Source organism: Pseudopodoces humilis, chromosome 7 (assembly GCF_049639895.1).
Source record: "Pseudopodoces humilis isolate 2021_Gansu_Grassland_sample_001 chromosome 7, ASM4963989v1, whole genome shotgun sequence".
In the NCBI taxonomy this organism is placed as follows: Eukaryota; Metazoa; Chordata; class Aves; order Passeriformes; family Paridae; genus Pseudopodoces; species Pseudopodoces humilis.
Window position 1 is genome coordinate 42,520,829 of NC_142206.1, and position 20,811 is coordinate 42,541,639.

Sequence of the window (20,811 nt, forward strand, 5' to 3'; positions counted from 1 at the left end):
ATCGTGCATATAAGCCCTAAGTAGCAAAAAAAGACTTCTTTTAATCCTAGTCTTCACAGTTGGCTTTAGAATTTTTGTATGAAAAAGGAAAAAAAATAGGAAAAATAATTTGTTTATGAGGCACAGTTCTTTAGAAGAAGTTAAGTTGTTGAGCAGATCTAAGTTGTATCGATATACAGAAATTTATTATGTGGATGAAAGAAAAAAGAGGACACTTATTTAAAAGGAGCCTTTCCTATTGGTACTTGAATCACTTAAGCAGCTAGAAAGTATGGGAGGAAATTATTTAGTAAATCACAAGTAGCAAAACTAATCAATAAAATTTTACTATAAAAATTTATATCCTGCAATCTTTGAGACCCACATTGATTCTGAATGCAGAAGAATTATGCGATTAGGAGTATTTTCTGAAATAAATATAAATCATTCTATCCTGTGTATTCTGTTCTGAAGAACAGCCTGGATCAAAAGGAAAAAAGAGAAGATTAGTTACATTAAAGAGGTGTTTGAATGTGTGTATCATTCGACTATAGAAAGAAATTGCATTGAGGTCACAGAAGGATTGTTACTGAAAATTTCTGTGTATGAAGATGGATGAGAAGCACCTTTAATCACATCGTGCCTCAGCTGTCAGAGGTTCAATAAGCTTTCTTCATGCTGAACTTGCGTTACTTCGTGTTGCCAACCATGATATTTCCTTTTTGAGCTCTCATATCAAATGTTGTGCTTATTTTTTAAAGCATAACTCCAAGTCAGTATTAGTTTACTAATTGTGTGGTTCTATTGGTTATATTTAATGACTATTCTAAGCACTTAACAATGAAAAAGTTGTTCTTTAGCCCACTGTTGTAATTGGTGATATGAGTGAACACATTCTCATGCACATGTTTTTAAAAATCAATCTTAGTTATGTCTGAAATAAAAATTTTAAAACAAACCAAAAAAGAATAGATCAGATACTAATGTTGCAATATAAACCTATTTGAATTTTCTAATGCCCTTCAAGTTTTCATTGCTTTTAAAGGTATGATTTTTATATGGATTTTAATCTTGCTGAATATATCTGCATAATAACATGATAAAATTAAATTAAACCTCATTTAAAAAAAAAGTTTTTAAAGATGTGGTGGGGAATAGTTGTCATTTCTGGCTTTCTTGAAGGTCTAGAGCTATAAGAAACCCATTTTTCATTGTCATATCTTTTTTGATTGTCCCAGTTTCTTTTTTTTTTACCCTAGTCTTATTGGCCTGTTCTTGTCAGATGCCCTGTTTCTGAGGAATTTCAATTCACCACATTTTTTCCCTTTCTGCAGTCAGCCTTTCACACAGAGGAAGAAGCACTTCATGCCAGCCCCTGGCTGACTCTAGTGTTCCTCTGAACCCTCTTCATTCTGAAAAAGATCTCATTGCCACCAATAAAAGGTTACTTACATGCACACAGATACTGGATGAAGACAGTGGAGTTTCTTGGTGCTTGTAAATAGTGTTATACAATTTCTTTGGGGCTACAGAAAATGTGCCTGCCCATCGACGTTATAATATCAATGCACTCAGTTAAACAGTAGTCCTAGCTCAGAATGTGCTCTCTAAAGTGGGGAATAACCCCATTTCTCATTCCACACTACCGCATCCGTGTCTATCCCTATCACATGTGGCATGGATGTAGTAGCAGCATCTTTGTAAGTGTTCAAGTCTGAGCTGAGAGAGAAATTTAGGTTCTTAACTGGCATTGAAATCCCTCCTGAGGATTTTTCAGAACCTAGTACTCTTCCCTTACATACAAAAAAGAAAAAAAAAAGAAAAAAAAATTAGGCACACTGCACCTAAACAAAAAAAATCCTAATGGTGATGCAGAATTTTTATAATTTCATTTATGAGATTTAGCTGTTTTGGTGGACATGGATTAGTGTGTTGAGAAAAGGTTTAAGCTGAATGTCTTACTAATTGATCTTAAAAAATAAATTATTTTTGTAGTAAGCTTGATTTAATTTTGTTTCTGTTCTCCCCAAACCAATGGGTCAGCTTCCCTGTCCTGTGAGTGTAAGCCTCCCCTAGGCTTAAATGAATGGCAGAACTTGCAGGAAAGGAAGCTGTCATTTGGGTTAAGAAATTGGAAAAAGAGGTCTGCATGACCTCAGATTACATTAGTCTTCAGTTTATTATTAATAAAAAGATAAAATGACGTTGTTTTGTTAATATTACTGTCTCTTTAGCTTTAGGTAGAGTTTTTTCTTTGTTTTTCTTGTTTATATTAACTTAGCTCCTCTTTATCAATTTTTTTTCTTTGTTCCTCCATTGAAGATGGTTCAAATTCTCTGTTTAGGAATGTATTCATAGATGTACAGAACTGAGTTTTTGGTGGTGCTGATAAGAATTATGGGAGCTGGAAATGCACTTAAAGGTAACTTCATGTCTGTGAGTGACTCCAGGTCACCACAGTACATTGTTAAATATGACTTGACAAATGACTGAGAGAGTGTTTTCAATTTTTATCTTTTCCTTCTAGTTTATCTGAGTAACCAATTGTATATGGCAGGCATCTGAGGTGCAGCAGAGAAACTGGAGCAATAATGTGTGTCAGCTGGTGCTTAATTAGATATTTCTACAATGGGGAATAGCAGTTTCCCACAATTAATGTTATATGGAAGGTAAAAAGTCATCTGACTTTTCAGGAAGGTAGTAAGTAACTGAGCCAGTAAAGTTGCTCTTAAATGCTTTTGCTTCTTCTTTTTACCTGGTACCCCAAAAAAGCAGCAAGGCTCCTAAATGTTCATCGTTATAGCTGGAGATAATAACCCAAATGCAAATTGCTGTTTTCCTTACAGCTGAGCTTGCAGCAATCTAGATGACAATTTTTACAAATGCTCCTTAAGATTAGGTCACCTGAATCCTTGTGGGACTCTATCTGGTGTGTTGCTATAGTGCCTCTCACATGCTGCAGGAAGTCAGCAGTTGCAGGATGCTGCTGGGGAGCGCAGCTGTGGTCAGCAGGTGCCTCAGATAGACTGGCAGCATTTCTGAGCAGCAGCTATGCAGTTGATCAGACTCATGAGATTCACCAGTCATATTCCCTGCAAGATGCAACATCCTGCTCTTGACTGGCTGGACTTTTGTGACGTAGTTTTGAGTTATTGGGTTTTTTTTCATTGAAGAAAGATTACAGCATCTGTTTCAGAAAGTCAAATAAATATGAAGCCCCATTAGAATATTTATATGTGGTGATATTTATGGGACTTTAAAGTCAATACTGTAAATTGTGCAGAGCAGTTGCTGACTTGGACCACCGTTTATTCAAAACACATACTGAAGCACAGCTGATCTACTCAACTTCTGCTTATGGTAGCATTACTTCAGTAAGTTGTGGGCTTAATCCTTTTTCCTACAATATTATAATGTTTCCTGTAAAAAATGCACTTATGCTTGTCTGACTGAAGAGTTTTTGTAAAAATAATACTTGAAGCAAAAATTAGAATTCATCATGAAGTGACTCTAGCTGAAGAAAATGAAAAAGCAGAATGATGGCATTTGTTCACTGTCATTCCTAGCACCATCAAACTGAGCTGCTCCTTTCTACTAGAGGTTCCATCTGACCTGTACAATTTTCCAGTAGCTAGGGAATTAGGACAGAAGCTTTGTGTGAATCCTGTTCCTCCCTGTGCTGTGCAAGTAATAGGAGCTTTCCACCAAAGCACACTTTAATGGACAATTCTATTATCAATCAATGTGGAACAATGGAAATCTAATTGCCAGAATTTACATTTTGGCTAATTATTTCTGCTTTTAATTTAAATTAATTTCTAAGTTTTTGTTTTATTCTGGCAACAGGCCCAAGTCTTTGGTAACTGAACAGAAGTCTTCATGTATCATTAATTAACAGTTCTTCCTCTTTTCAATTTTTACTTCTCTTTTTTCCTGTTTATCTTTCCATTCTTAGGTATTTGGGTTTTTTTAAACTAATTCTATTACATCCTTTTGTCATCAATTTCTTATATTTTCTTCCTTCCTTTTTTTTTGTTGTTTTTTTTTTTTTGTTTAATGGGTTTCTAGTCCTGACACATTTCTTTTACCAGTGCAAGAAGGTTTATCAAATTGCTACTAACTGTGTGTTTACGTGACTGACATATTGTGCCATGTCCATATTCAATCAGATCCAGAGTCTGCTCAAAATGTTTTAGCTCATGGCACTGAGTTCACACAACGTCTCACGTCGCAGACAAATTGCACATGCCTTCCAACCAATTTGGATAAACAAATACTCTGAGGAGAATCTGAGTTATCTTTTTTGTAGGATTTAATTTCTTTGACCTTCCAGAACCTCAGACAATTGGATGTATAACTATTCTCCACTCTACTAAAGATAAATCTCTCTCTTTTCAAATATATATATATGTACACACATGCGCACTTATTTATCTATAGCTAAATAAGGTCATAAAAAACCCAAAAAAATCTGGGATGTTTTAACTATTTCATTGACTTTGCAGATTGTTTTTAAGCTGTTTTTTAAACTTTAAAGGCAACACTGATAGTGAACGGTTCCAAATGGTAAAACAGAAAATCCCCTTCAAATATAACCGGCCTGTAGAGGAGTGGCTGCAGGAAAAAGGTAACAGTCATTAAAACTTTCATTTTAAACCCATTTGATTCTAAACTCTCATTTTTAAAGCCTGCAAATAAATGTTTCTTAAATGATAATCGCCTGCTGCATAAATGACTGTTTTAATTTTCATTATAATTTGTGTCAGCTTCCACCTGCCATATGTTGATAAATCATGCTATAATACATTGCTATTAAAATGCAGTTAAAGGGACGAAATTCTAAGCTTGCTATAATAGTAATGACAAACAAGCAAAAATTCAGGAGATTATTTAAAAAAAAAAAGCCAAATGAAGAAGAGTGAAGAGCAACAACATGTATTATGGCAATTTAACCACTGCATGATTTTCCTACTTTAATTTGGGCTTGAGCTACATTTATATCTTTATTATTGAAGTTTTCTTCAAAGATTTTCTAATCTACTTGTTAAACCACTTCCTTTAAGTTGTTTGTTTTTTTTTCTCATGAGTCTGATTAGCCACTATGGCTATGTATTTCCTAATTGTATTAAGATAATTAAATGATTTTAAAAAATGTTGTACAGAAAACATTTTTTAACATTTTCATTTAAATTACAGTGAGGGAGACAGAGAAAATGATTGTTCTGTTGCTTTTATGCTATGTCTGGAGTACAGTTTGAACACTCAAATGATACTTGTCTAAAATACGGATCGAGTTCTTAGTCTAAGGCAGTGCCACTTAATTTTGTGGGCTTGCCTGGAGTAATTGGCCTCAGTTCAAAAAAAAAAACTTGTTAACATAAATAAGTCCAGATGGCTTGAGTGAAAGTTCTGCATACAGCCCACGACCTTTTGAAATGGGACTTGTGTCAGAACTGTAATTTATTTTTTTTTTAAGGAATTTGGAGAGGAAAAAAACTTGGATCTAGAACTCATTTTAAAGCCTGTTGAAGGTAACAGAATAAGTTGCTGATTTCAGTAGGGTTGGAACTAGGCTTTTGGTATTACAGTGAGTTTAGGAAGATCTTCTCCCTCCATTACTAAATGTGGTATTGACAAAAAAAAAAAAAAAGGCACTGTAACTAACTCTTTGCCTTGAAATCTAGACAAAGCAGAACACAATCTTCTCTTGTTTCCATTTATGAAAGTACTGCTAATAAAAGGGGTGACCTTTGAACTCAGATCTTGCATTTTCTGTGCTGATTTAGACTATGGTTGTTAATGCATTTTCCAGGAAGGAAAACCAATCTCTTGTAGGACTGGAAAAATATAATTTATGTTCTGTTTCAAATTTCTAACCTCAGCTGAATTAACAAATTGCTTTATCCAGTATGAATTAAGGTCAGGAAGCATGTGGCTAAATCCAGTCAAAATATTTTCATGTGGAGGGCCTGATCCTGCAAAGTGTTGTGCACACTCAGTTCCTGCTAACTTCATCGAGAGCTGGCAGTGTTGCTCACTTTTCAGGTTTGGTGTACAAAGGTGTAATGTTTAAAACTGAAGCTAAAGTATTAATGAAAGTAAGGCAAAATATTTGTGTAATGCAAACAGAATTTATTTTTTTTTTTACCAAGAGTATATCATAAACAGTTAATTCAGCTAAACTGTAAATAAATTTTAAGATAACAATAAACAGAAAATGCTTATTGAGTCTCAGTGGTTTGCCCTATTAATTTACATGATCAAACTAAAGTAGATAAATAAAGTTTAACACTAAAAAGAGAATAATTTTGGTAAGTCTGAATTGCTAAAGTCCCTTTAACACTAAAGACAATGATTGCCTCAATTTTGTTAAAACAGATGCATGTCTAAGTCCTTGATGCAATTCATGTGCTTGAGAAACCCATCATTTTTTCTTTTGGTTTGGTTGTGGGTTCGTTGATTTTTTGTTTGGTTTTTTTTTTCCCTTTTGGTTTTCCACAAAATCTTTTACTTTATGTCACAGCTTCTAAAAGTTTGAGCTTAAAAGCATGCCAAGACACTTCCATTTGTAATCCATCCTGAAGTTTTGAACTGAAGTCTACCTTTTGTGGATATTGATGCTTTGTTAAAAGACAATCACACATGCACTAGAGTTTGAAAGAGACAATATTTGAATCTTCAGGCACTCTCAAGGCACTGGATGTGGTTAGCTAGAAGGATAGAGCTATGTTTCTACTAAAGTGAAAGGAAATTCAGTGTCCTTCCACTATTTGTCAGGGAATAACGTTGTGCAGTGCAACACCTGAGACAGTATAACTTGATTCCTTCTTTCCAAAGTAGACAGACATTTTCAGCAAGTTAAATATCACTCAAATTTTAAAAAAATACATAAGAATGAGTAATTTGTGTGGCTGTTCACCAGCCTGCTCATCCATCTAACAATTAATGTAAAATGGAAACCTTATGTCAGAAGACTTTATAAAGATGGTGAGTGAAAGGGTAGTTTCCTATCAAAATGAAACAAGGCAAACTGATGGATGGAGGAACAGATTCATCAAAGAGCCAGCATATAGAATAGCTGTCTTGCCTGTGTGAGTTCTTGGCTTGGGTGAGGTAAGATGAAATGCTTTTTGATTGACATTTTTGACTGCTATAGACTTGGTCTTCCTTTGGTACTGCTATGTTATTCATAATAATGAAATAGTTCATTCTTGGAAAACAAATATAACAAGTTATCTTTCTGCACTGGCTTCACTATTGGCTTTGAAGGGCTTTTAAATTCTATAAATTAGTTTAAAATAATTTTAAGAGCCCAGGTTTACAGTCTTGAATTGCATGAGTAATAAGCAAAATATTAAATGCTATTAACTTCACTGAGATTATGTATGTTAATATAAAAGGAAGTATTAGAATTAAATTGTTCAATTTCAGTAGTCATAAATCCTTAGCAGAATACTTGGTGTCTTCTAAGGCACAGATGTTACCTGTTCTGCAATTGGATGAGCTAATAAAGACCCAGAAGCATCTCATCAAAAGGATTGATCCCAGAAGTCCTTAATTATTCAAATCTCTCTTACCTGTAAAGTCTCCTTGATGTAAGTGACTGTACTTTGAAGCAAGAACTATTAGTATGAATTAGGATTTGCAAAATCAGGCCCAAAATCTCTTCTAGTGCTACAGAAAAGTTACACTGCAGATTTCTCTGTGGTATTTTTCATTAGAATTCCGTTTTCCAAATGAAGAAGTCAATGAGAGAGCAAAGAAACAAGAGCCCAAACTATTCAGAATTTTTTCATAATTTTTATGAAAATTTTATTTTTACAATTTCTCATAATTTTTCTTTGGTATGACACTAATAGAGCAGTAGGAAGAATTCTCTGCAGAAAAAAAAAAAGGACTGCAGAATTGAATTACACACCTAGTAGAATTTACTAATGTAAATAGATCCACAATAAAATTCAGTAGCCAAATAAATTTTACTTAGGGGAAGTAAGGCTTCAGCTGAATTCCTTTGAAAGAATGATCAGAAGAGACATATGGTGGCAGAATGAAGTGTATATTCTCTCCTAATATTTTTTCTCATTCCATATTCATTTCCCTGGAGTCTCTATCCTGTGTACCACCTTAGAGCAAAGAATGAGGAATTGCAGGTAGTAGGTGACTGCAACAAGTGATTGTTCTTTTAGCAAACAAATTTTTAGTGTGGTTTCAGCATTAACCATATAGTGAACTGCATGAATCCTGGTCTGGAAAACCATTTAACAGTGAAGACTCCAAAATACACAATCAAAGGTCTGGGGTTGTTTTGTGGTTTGTTTTTTTTTGGTTTTTTTTTTGCTGGAATAGGGTCACCTCCTTGGTGTACACTTTCTTTCAGCATTAGAAGATGCAGATGAAGGCCCAGAATTGGAGACATGGTCCCTTTTTACAGGCTTAATATACTAACTCTTCATTCTTGCAAAAAATGCAAGAGATATGACTGATGTTTACAGCTATGCAATGAGCTTGGGTTAGAATAGTTGACATCCTGAGCTGAATAATCAGTAATAATCCTCCAGTAAATGTGAGAGAACCCCTCTCCTGTCCTTGTTTGGGGAGCTCTCCTACCTGGAGCAGCAAAAAATTTTCCTTTCTCATCACCTTCCACCTCCTTCCCTTTGGCAAAAGATGAAAAAAGATCCTAAATTAATTCAAGGGAAGAAATGAATGGAAATGCAATTGGAAAACTGAACTGACAGTTATCTTCCATCTGTTTTTAGGATAATATCTCAAGATTAGTGAAATAAGTCCCTTTACTCATAAGTCCCTTCTTTATTCATCTTACCTCTACTCTTTGGCACTCTTATAATGAGTGAGGTGGAAGAAGGGAACAGTAGCAAGTGACTGACATGTCTGAGTTTGTAGGGGCAGGGACAATACAGACAGAGCTATAATGCTAGAGGGAGGGAACATATTCAGAGAAGGGAAAATGATGTAGTAAAGTTTTTACAGAATATCCCTTAAGAAATCCAAAGCACAACATGACAGAAAAGAAAAGCAAGCTCTGAGGACATGGTATGGAACAGGAGTTGGACCTTCTACGGTGCTATTTCCTCTAATTCAGTCAGGAGCTGGGCTGAGAAGGATGAATACCTTAACAGATATTGTTACTGGGTCCTATTCTTGTCATAGACAAGAGTAAATGCCCAATTTACATTCTGAGGATGTGTGGCTTCAGTGCATGTTTATTGATGTTCTAATAGAAATATGTTGCCTCTGGCAAGTTTAAAACCTCCTGAGATGCAGAATATCGCATCAGGTGTTTCAACACTTTCCAGGGGAAGGATGACCCCCCATTTTTATTTCTCATTTCTTCATCAATGCAGTTACTCCACCCTGATCAAGTCCTAATTTTCCATTTACAAATCTGAGAGTGAGGAGCACAAGGGATGTGCAGCCCACCTTCTCATGTCTGTGTGTTACACATCTCCATATACTGTTGCTTAGATAGCTAGGGCCCTCTTTGGGGATAGGAACTACTTTCAGATACATTTCTTCTCTTGTCCCCATTCTCTTCCCCATGGTCCATCCTGTCACCATAAGATGATGCTACACCGCATCACCACTTGACTTCAAGACCTGCCACGACGACCAAAATTGGTGAGCTCCCCCATGTATTTTGATCTACTCTAACCACTGGCTATGAAGGAATGAGCAGTGGATCATAGGCTGTGCTTTCCTACACTGTGGCATTCTGCACCTCTCATCAGGCTGGACTAGACAGAAAGTGGCGAGTGAGAACTGGGGAGTGGGAATGGGATTGGAAAACATATTTCAAACTTCATAAAAATGGGAAAGCACAAGATATTTAAATAATGATTGACTTGATAACCCTTCTGAGCAATGTCCAGTCTGGTTGTCTGCTAATTCAGCAGATTTCAGGTGGCATGCCCCTAATCTTTTGAGGAAAAGTGAAATTATAGGCACTGCCTTTGCACTTCATGAAGCAATTTATTTCTTAACATGGTCAACCTAGTGCAGCCTGGGACATAAACAGTATTTATAGAGGAGTCCAGGCTGAATGTGATGTAAGTGTCCTGCAGAACTTGGTGAATTGGCAATTGTTACTAGATTTATTTTTAATAATTATATTTTTATTACATGTGACATTGGACCTCTTCTAACACTCAAGATGTGACCTTGACTAAACCACATAACCTGCCTACATTTGAATTTCATTGTGAGAGCAGAGAAAGGCATTCTGGGGCTTAACTGTCTGAAGCACTGTTATCCTCACTATTTCGAAAGCTTTGCTCTTTCAGAGACATCAGAAACATTTGTGTTTGTTCTTTCTTGGGTTAAGGTTTGCAAGCCTTCACAACACAAAGTTTACAGGTGAAAGATCATGACTGATCCTGTCATAACACTCCTCAATTCTATCACTTCATTTTCACCTGATGTTTTACTGGTTTTGAGCCAACCCTTGAAACCTTTGCATTATTAAATGTGGCTTTATGAGTTAATCCAATGCTTTAACCGTTTCAAAAGGAGGTTTATTTATCGGCTAATGCTTGACAGATACTGCGGTCTGAACTGATAGAAAAATAGACACATGCTGAAGTCCTATTTGTAGTTTAAAATTCATCCAGTCCTAAAAGAACGGGTTCCAATTTCTGAAATTCCTCCAGCATTTTGATGTGTGAGTGGATGCAGAGGTATAAGGTTCAGTTTCAGGCATTCACACTTTCAGGCTAATCATCTTTATTAATGACTTTTAGGCACCACATTTCCATACTGTTTCTCTGCAGTCATCATAAACACTCCCAAGAATGAATCTACTTCTCCTTTATTCATCACTTCGGGCCAGGGCTCCATGTAGTATGCAAACTGAAGGAAATGTCTGTCAATAATGTTGTTCACCCCCTTCACTAGGACGACAGTTAACGATCTTCAACACCCAGGCGCAAATAGCCATAGGAGGGAAGGACAGAGGGCGTCTCTTCCAAGGCCAGCTCTCCGGTCTCTATTACAATGGCCTGAAAGTGCTGAACATGGCGGCAGAGAACAACCCCAACATTAAAATCAATGGAAGTGTCCGGCTCGTTGGGGAAGTCCCTTCCATCTTGGGAACAACACCCACCACATCGGTGCCACCGGAAATGTCGACTACAGTCATGGAAACCACAACCACGATGGCGACCACTACCACCCGAAAAAATCGTTCACCGCCCAGCATCCAGGTGAGTCAGTTAATCTTCTCCTTTTTCTTCAATTAATTCATCTTGCTGCTTATTTCTAAGGTCACAGGAGCTATGTACTCTGAATAATGCTCCATGTAACTCTTTATTTTAAAAATGCTGTTCTCCTGTGTTGGACACAGGACAAACAGCTGGCTGAATTGTTGTGCACATATGTGTAAGAATAGGAATGGATTTTGCTCCTGATCTAGTGCTGATTTATGTGAGATTGTCACAATGTGAACAAGAGCAAGGTTTTAACTGTGTTTCAAAAGTTCCATATGTGGAGAAATGTATTCCGAAGAGATATGCATGGCTTAATGGAGGGTGGGTGTATGGTTATTTATTATTATGACAGGATGAACTGCTGCAATAGTGAAGTTCATAATGAGGAGACAAGCAATGGAGCATTACTTCCAGTTGGAGTCATTTTTTATTTCCCTTTTATAGTCTTCCTGCAGAGAACTTTGAAGGAACACTATCAAGATCAGTTTCTTGCAATATTTATATGTTCCAACATAGAGCAGTTCCAATCTGTTGGTTAAAAATCATTCCTAAATAAAAAAAAAATTAATTTCACGTTGTCTGACTTAATTGTGCCAAATTAGTTATTTCAACCCTTAAAAAACAGTGGTTTTGGAACCACTTCTGTGGCAGTCAGAATATGGTACTGATTAGAAATAAACACCTTCAATTGGCTCTCTTTTGTGCAAAGAAAAGAATCATGTGAATAACCAATCTGAGCTGTGGATTATTTATTTCAGGACTGTGCTATCGTGTTATTGTCTTATCAACTAGAATGAAACATTTGTTTTGAAATAATTTGATTTGAAACCATTAGAGAGATGGAGCTACTAGCAAAAGGAGAGACTAGCAAAAGGCCTCTAAAATGAGTAAGGGACTGGAGCATTTCTTTTGGAGAAAAGGCTGAGAGCTGGGACTGTTCATCCTGGAAAAGAGAAGGCTTAGGGGGGATCATAACTGTGTGTACAAATACCTGCAGGAAGTGTGTAAAGGTGAGGGTGGTGCCCACTGGCAGGACCAAAGACAAGGGGCCCCAACTGAAACACAGGGCTTTCCCTCTAATCGTCGGGAAACGTTTGTAACGTGAGGGTAACTGAGCATGGGTGCAGGTTGCCCCGAAGGGTTGTGGTGTGTCCATGCTGTTAAATATTCAAAAGCCATCTCCACGTAGTCCTGGACAGCTGACTCTGCATGAACCTACTTAAACAGAGGTTTGGACTAGATGACCTCCAAAGGTCCTTTCCAACCACGGCTGTTCTGTGATCCTGTGAGGTACACCTGGCTGCAGTGGAATTTACAACTATTGGAGTAATTGATTCCAAGCTGAAGTTTAACAGTGCCTGCTTTGGTACTCTGTAAATCCAGATGGCAGCAGGACTGGGATTAATTGCGTTATTAGCCTCAAATGCCCGGTAGATGGTTTTGTAAAGTCTCAGCCTTTCCTCAAATGAGGGGAAATTATCCCAGGTTTGGCCACTGTTTGTCATAAACTTTGCAAGAATTACAGTTCCTTCTCCTCAGTGACGAGTTCTAATTTTAGAGGAAATATTTGTACAGTTGCATCTCCAGAACTATGAAGTCTGTGGTTCTTATCCTGCCCTCTATAATTTTTAAGGGCAGCAGAGCTGTGTTTAGCTATACCAGCAGACAGAAAGGAGCACTGGACCTTTATGGGCTGGGTCAGGCTGGAAATGATGCTGGCTTGCCTGAAAAGGAACTCTTTTTGAAAGCTTCCTGCCTCGCCTACGTGGCAGTTCACTCAGCCTACAGAGACCACTGTGTGCTGAAAGAGCATCAAGAAGATTTAATAAAGTGTCAAAGCACTTCTAAAAACATGGTTAGGGCAGCGATTTCCTGGATACACATGCACCACAACAAATGGCCTCATCTCAGCTGATATTAAAGCAATAACTCTTAGACACTTCATGCTACCCGCTGAAAGAAAAATAAAGGTCAATATGTAACACCATTGCAACTTTCTGCATTTCAATATTGGGCCATTTTATTGCTGTCGCAGCACAGATAGCTTGGCTTTCTTCCTTATTTTTGGTGGAATTTGATTCTGTCTGCTTAAGTTACAGTATCTGTGTGGTGAAAGTGAGAAAAAATTGTCTTTTCCTGTTTGGGCAGTATCTTCAGCCACAGTTTTTCATGTGCCTAATGGTTATTTTATCTTGCTCGTGTTCAACATTACCATCGTCAAGCCTGCTTACAATTTTAGATCTAAGTGGTAGAAAAATCTAATAGAACAAGTTTACTCTTTGGGAAATATAAAATATAGATACCTAAGGCTATGAGAGGTACAAATACAGTTAGTTATTACCTTGTTCCAGCTTTCTCTTCTCTTTTCTGCTCAGAAATAAGCAGTTTTTCTTCGCTTTCAAAGCTGTTTAGCCTCTTCCAATTCCGATCAGCATGATTCAAGTACTTTCTGCTCACTTCTTAGATTTGATCACAGGAAACTTTCAGCTTCCTGATACCATACAAAAGGCAACAGCAGGTTATTTTTCCAGTCCCACTGAGATTCTTCTGTTATCATGGTGCATTCCAAAAAGTTGTCAAAAAGTTAAGCTGATGATGGTCTAACACAACTGTTTATCAAGTCAGTCAATGTTGTTGCATTTTTTCACTTTATTATCCATGTTTCTGTATTCATGTGTGATATATTGTTTTATGCTAAGATTGCAGACTCTTTGGGTTCAAAATGTACATTTTATCCTGCACATGCACGTTACTTGGCACAGAACAGTTCTGGCCAATTGTAGAAATACCAAGCATGCTAACAAATAAAAGTGAAGCAAAATAGCATGAATTATGATATAGAATTACTATTCTTACTCTGTTAGGAGTAGCAGTACTACTTGTATTACTCATTTTCATATGTAAGTTAAACTAATCCTTTTGGAAATGCATGTTAACTTGTGCTGAATATTAAGTCTGTAGTCACCAAGTGCTACAAAATCCAGGGGAATTTCAGAAGGACTTAGATTCACATATCACTTGTTAAGAAACTACTGAAGAGCATGGTAAGTGCAGAGATATCTTCTGTAACACACACCAAGACACCTCCTGCAGTTAGGTAGTCTGAGTACTGACAGAAGTATTTTAGGGCACAGTTAGAAAAAAACAGCTGGGAAAATGAAGAGGTTTAGAAATACACAGTACATGTTCAGAACAATGATATGCTTCAGCTTTTGAAGATCCCAGATATCATTTTGGACAAACAACCAAGATAAAGGGAATTGAGAGAAAAATATTGCTGGAAATACCCAGTGGCACTGAAATTAGCGTTTAAAATGTCCATAAATTTATACTAAATTTCTGCAAGGCAGTAAAACTCAAATCAATGGAGGACAGCTAGGATTTGAGTGAGAAACAGTTGAGATATATGGTTGTATGCTATTCCGCTGGGAATGTTTTTGTGATTCAGAGAAGTAACAAGAGCTGACCTTTTTTTGCTAGCTGACAATAAGGGAGAAAAAGAAGTTTCAACTTTTGTTTGTTTCAGTGACTTGCAAATGGTGCTTGTGCTCCGCTGCCCCAAAAAGAAGCACTGATTTGACTTTCTCACACATGGTTTTGTCCTAGATTTAAGTACTGTCTGTTCAGGAGTGGCATGTGCTGTACTAATTTCTTGCTGCCTCTCAGGACCCTGACACATCAGACTTTCCTGTGATAATAATATCCTCTCTGAGACTTCTGCTTTGCCACGTTAGCCACAAAGGCCTTGAAGACAAGCTGCTAGCTTTTGTGTGTGGTACAGTAAGATGCCATGCAGACTGCTTCTGGATGAAAGTCACTGTGGTGAGCCACACTGCATTCTTGCAAGGCTGTCATGCTTCTCACAGGGTTACTTCATTAGTTAGAGGTCCTGGAATCCCACATGTCCCTGTTTGCTGATCTAAAGAATAACTTCAGATATTAATGAAGTACTTAAGGGTTCTTTTGGTTTGGGAGACCTCTGTGAAAACAGGTTAAAGGGACACTCATTCTTTTGTCTTCTGCTTCCATGGCAGCTGCTTGTGTGGTCAGAATTCTCTTTTATGAGTTGCTGTTCAAAGCTTTTTAGGAGACTCTCCATATGCTTTTATGTGGCACATTCTGCCTTCATTTACAGCTGGGTCATTCAGTTTCCAAACACTTTGTGCCAAGTTAATTACTAAAGCTAGCCTAGAGATCATTCATCGTGATGCACATCTTCCATTCAAAACACACTCAGTTCATCAAATCCAAGTGGAGAACCATGTAATCTTCTGGATGCCCTAGAACAGTTCCCTAATATGTCTGGCCTATTGCATGGATGGCTGAGGACCCAAGATCAAAACAGTTTTCTGTGAAAAAGACATCAGAACCCTTCTGGGTGGACAGATGGACTCATGCTCTCCCTGAGGAACCAAACTGTGTGCTCTGTTACATCTCCAGGGCATGCCTCAACTTCTTGAGATGGGGAAAATGACACTTGCCAAACTGTTCAAACCGTGGCTTGTAGGTGACAAGAATAAATTACTTGTGGATGTTTTCAGCTATGATCTTAGAGCCATAGAATGACAGTTCATAATTTATTATGTGCAGACTGATCTCTCTAGAGAGTAGAAGAGGCAATCTGCCCATTGTCTATATGGAGAATCCAGCCCATTGGCATGGCTTAGAATAAGGTTCTCAACCTTTCTTTTTAACCATTAGGCTTTTTCAGCCTTCTAACTGTGTTTTCTGTTGAGGGTCCAATAATCTTGATTAATGTTTTTCCATAACGTGCAGCTCCAGGCTAAATCCTTCCTTACAGTGTATATCACAAAGGAAAATAGCACAGAAGATTTGTCAGTCTAATTAGACTTTCACTGTCAGTAAGACAAATAAAATTGTCTCACCCTTGGTCTTGCCTAGGTGCTTTCTTTTACACTCATAGATAATAATTTGGTAGGAAAAGAAATTGGCCTTTAATTTGGTTTTTGCTTCTTATAAGTCACTAGTGACATTTTCATCCCAAGACTGCAAAGATCTAATGAAAAAAGAGCTTTTGATGAGTCTCTGCTTTAAAGACTGACTTCAGTGGCTCATTGGCACAGCTGAGAATTACACAGTCTGGCTCATCCCTTTGTATCTGCTTCTTCCTCCATTATTTTCTCTTAAAGAGACCAAAGCTCCAAACTTTAGCATGCTTCAGAGTAGAATCCCTTCTCCTATACTACACTCGTGCATTGCTGCAGTGACATTCACAAAATGGATTTACCTATTCACAGCCACATCTCTTCCGTAATCATTAAATGGTAACATGCTTTGAGCAGAGAAAGAAAGCGGGGTTTGGAAGCAAGAATTCAAATGCTGAAAATTTTCATGCAGAATATTGTTCATGTGGGTTACAGTTACTAATTTGGTAATACCAAATGACCTCTAAATACTTTACAAATATGTAATATAGAAATAGATTTAGTGCACACTGAAATGCAGAATCTTTGGTGTGTAACGTAGTAGCTACCTAAACAGAAACATGTATATGATATGATAATGTTCTGTATGGGACAGCACAAAAATATTCTCAAAATGAGTATTAGATGTGCAAATGGTATGGTGTGTTTAAATTATATTTATTGGTGTTGTATTCAGGATACTCAGATTACCTGTAAAGTTCATATAATCTAAAATAGAATCTTACATTTTCATGGTTTCATCCACTCTCTGCAGAAGACAGTTGTGCTGCGCTTCTGGAAGTGCCATAGGGAACCGGTTTTCTGGAAGTGCCTTAAGTGAGCCGCAAGTACAGTGCCCATTCAAAAGAAGAATATGATTTTGCTGTAATATTATTTTTCCAGCCAATGTTTCCCAGTGCTGACAAGTACTGATGATGAAAGTAAACTCAACCTTGTATGTATAATATGCTAAGCACAATTACAGTAATAAAGAACATTGTGCTCATAAAATAGTTCATGCATATGCTGGGTGTATGCTTTCATTTGTTGACATTACCAGCAGTGATATTGGAACATTTAACTTAGTAGCCATTGTTTGCTCCAAATGGAGATGTCTGTCTCATGACTCCAGGGGAGGGGTTTGACAAGTTGGCATATAGCATGATTTCCCAAAATACAGCTTACACTAATTCTTTGGATAACGTGTTTTTATATAGTAGCATTAGCAAGTAGTTACTTCAGCCACGCCTCTGTGTGTTTTGTTAGGACCCAGGCTGCTGTTTTATTTCTTCAGTCTAATAGCTTACAGGAGGTCTGAGCTGGCTGATTCATTTCTAAAAGGGTTGAGATTACATTCCCTTAATTTACAGGTCTGAGCAATCATTTGGGTCTTGCAGCAAAATCTCAGCTGGTGTATTTGATACATGTACCCGGTTCTTTTCTCCTGTCAGTTTTGGAAATGAAGATTTGGCCCAGTATCAAAGAGCTAGGGGAGAGCAAAAGGGGGCGGGTGTAGCACTTTTCTAGAATTTCAGAATATTTTTAGATTTTCCTATGATACTTTGTTTTCTCTTGATCAAGAACTATTGAAATTTTTACTTGCCTTTAGGTGAACAAGCAGCACACCCTTTTCTTGAATAAAAGAATAGGAAGCTGAAATAACAGCTGTAGTAAGATGATACCTGCCTTCTTTAGGCAGGCAGGTTTACATTTCTCAGAAAGTAACATTAATAACATCAGTGTGCACTTTTTTACAGAGCACAGCATCCCTTTGCGCATTTAGACATGTCATTTATGCTGTAGAAAAGGATTCTTGAAAGTCACGTGAAATGTTATTTTCAAAATCTGATTAATACAGTACTCAGGAACTAAAGCTATTCTAGTTGACCATACATTTGATCCCAAGCCAAATGAAAGAACAGGACAAGTGTGTTATTCTAGAATGGTTGTGCAGCGACAAGATATGATGAAGGGATCCAATATTGCAAAAGCAACTACTTGGAAATAAATGGAGTAAAATCAATGGTTATGGCTCAAATATAGTTGGATGATTGGCTCATGTTTTGTTGTATCATATCTGTTCCTCTTGCTATTTATATACTTCAGGGAAATGCCTAGAAGCTGTAGACATTGCCAGAATGCTTCCTGAACATATATAGTTCCATTTTATTTATTTGGTTTGGGTTTGTGGTTGTTTTGGTCTTTCTTACAGAACTGGCAGAGAGGTGGGAATGTACTTCTTACCTTTCCTAGATCATTCATTTCAGTGAATGCACAGAAATTGGAAACACATCCGTGCTGTTGTGACAGACCTGCTTTCTGAAACCATCTAATTAATGCCTTGGATTTTCTGCAGAATGATGGTGTTGTTAGCTAACAGAAACAGAAGGATTTCTGCTAGTTTCTTTTTCATCTGTGGAATGAGTTGTCACTGATTTGCAAGATATGTCTGTCGTGGTACAGCTCGTAAAAGTAGTGATTAACAAGACAGGCTATACAACCACCAATTCTTTACCTCCTTCCTTAGATGGCATATGAGTAGGTGGGATGTTGTTCATTTTGATTGCAAAATTACTTCTATTATATTCTGAAAGATAAGAATGTGTTTCCACAAAATTTCCAAGGAAAAATAAAGCCAAAGGAGTGAGAAACTGGATTTCAGTTCTTCTAGTATTGCACAGGATATAAATGCTTTTTCTTACAGTAAATTTTTGGAGGAAAAGTTGTTATTGGGTGTTTGGTATTTGTATTTGCATATAAAATATGTTGGCTTTTCACTTTTAAAATTACTTATAAAGGGATCCTTTTCCCCTAGTAATTACTTCTAGAATTTTCAACTGGTGCTGTATTTCCCATTTTAGTGCATCTCAGATTAGGTGTTCTAAGGAAATTGATTTGTGTGTAAGGACAATTCCCAGGGAATGACATTACTTTTTAGAGGGCATGAATGAGAGAGTAGGAAATGTTGAGAATGCTCTTGTAGCTAAATGTATCAAAGTGGGTACAGAAAGGATGAATGCTGCAGGGCAGATGGCAACCAAGATCCAAAGGATGAGATACATCTCTCTCACAAAGATATGGGAAAGAACCAGCATGATTTAAAGATGGAGAGTGACCTGGCCAGAACTGGTAGGCTGGTTGTTCTAGGAACTCTATTTTGGAGAAGCAAATGTTTTAGGAAAAGATGAACTCGTACTATATGGCCTACTAACCACTCTTCTACTTTTAAACTTTCCACACTCCATGTTCCCTAAGGATAATTTATTTAAATATCATAATAAATGAAATATCCTGAGGATATTTTATTTTTGCCAAACTGGCTGAGACTCACATCAGTAGAAATGCTGGAAGTGAGATCTGAGGATCCATGGATTCTTCCATTGCAGTTCGAAGTCAGGCAGAGCTGGGATCACTCACTTGTACTAAGATCATTTTAAATGCACCTCTCCTTCTCAATTGCAACAGTTCTTTTCTCATAACTGTTTCAAAGAAAGAAAACTCAGTGTAAAAATAGTCAGGTAAGGACAAAAAATACTATATGTTGTGTTCTTCTAACACTCAAGCAATAGCCTTGGTGTCCAGGCCATACACAGAGATTTGCAGAAATAGCTTGAATTTAACTCGGTCATAATATCTCTTTTTTTTTCCTGAAAAATGACCTCCAGTGAAAGTATAAGGACATGAATGATTTTAATCTGTGGTAACAATGGAGAACCAGTCTTGACTGCCTCCAACAGCATAAATATATAAAATGACAGATTATCCTGCAGCCTCCCTCCCTCCTGCCTGAACACACACATACATTCTCAGTAACACATAGCAAAATTCAAATTGGACTTTATCTTTTATCTCTTGTCCCAGTGATTAATGCTGCTCTTGCTGGGAGGATAATCAGACGAGGGGAAATATGGAGAAAGAAATATGTATTTCTTAGACTATTGTTATCAGTGTTGTTATTATTCCTTTAATATATTATCCTTCTGTTAGAAGAACTTAATGCAGGAAGCAAGAGGTAAGAGCAAATTTGATGGTGAGAAGATTAATGGGCCAGGCCACAGCAAGTGGAACACAATCATCTTGCAGAGGGAGGTGAGCTGCCAAGCTGCTTTGGGGCTGCAGTCCTTTACCTAAAAAGCTAAAAGGTTCTAGCAGGCTGGATACAGGTCCTGAGCCAGGAGCTACTGTTTTCTAATCCTTACTCTATTCATTCAGCATCTGTCAAGAAACCTACTCTCTAAACGGTTCTTTTCTTTCCTGTGTAGTAAAATAACCATCCTTGGTCCATCTCACAAGCAAGTTCACAAGCACTGTTCTGATAGTACGGTTAATACCTTGTCAATTCCGTCAGGTGGTATATTCCCATTCCCTTCTCCCTGGTTCTTGGCCTAGGTCTTTCATAGTGGTATTAAGACCCTGAAGTTACACTTCGATTCTAAAGATGTGTACAGCAGAGAGCAAAAAATTTACTCTGTGCTGTGGTAAAAACAGAAATGGATGTTTTGAATGCATATGACTTAGATTTAAGTAGAAAGCCTGTCTTATGAGTGAGTAGGATTGGATTCCAATTATCTTGTTTCCTCAGCATCTTAAGAAAAAAAGACTTAAACATATGGTAATTAAGAGGTCAGACCTTATTTTGTTTTCACTTTGAGCAGAAGAATATAGAAAAGAATACTTGTAATAAA

At 37.2% G+C, this 20,811-nt stretch overlaps 1 protein-coding gene across 15 annotated transcripts in view; it reads left to right on the forward strand.

Moving 5' to 3' along the window:
• Positions 1-20,811, forward strand: part of NRXN3 (neurexin 3) — a 919,744-nt gene that overhangs the window by 801,457 nt on the left and 97,476 nt on the right. For 7 of the 15 annotated variants that reach the window (XM_088057330.1, XM_088057327.1, XM_088057321.1 and 4 more), the window contains 3 exons: positions 4,517-4,606; positions 9,562-9,618; positions 10,891-11,198. In XM_088057330.1, the coding sequence (XP_087913456.1) occupies positions 4,517-4,606; positions 9,562-9,618; positions 10,891-11,198 (455 nt within the window). The remainder of the gene's footprint in view (positions 1-4,516; positions 4,607-9,561; positions 9,619-10,890; positions 11,199-20,811) is intronic. The other 8 variants (XM_088057324.1, XM_088057325.1, XM_088057331.1 and 5 more) reach the window with 2 other exon arrangements.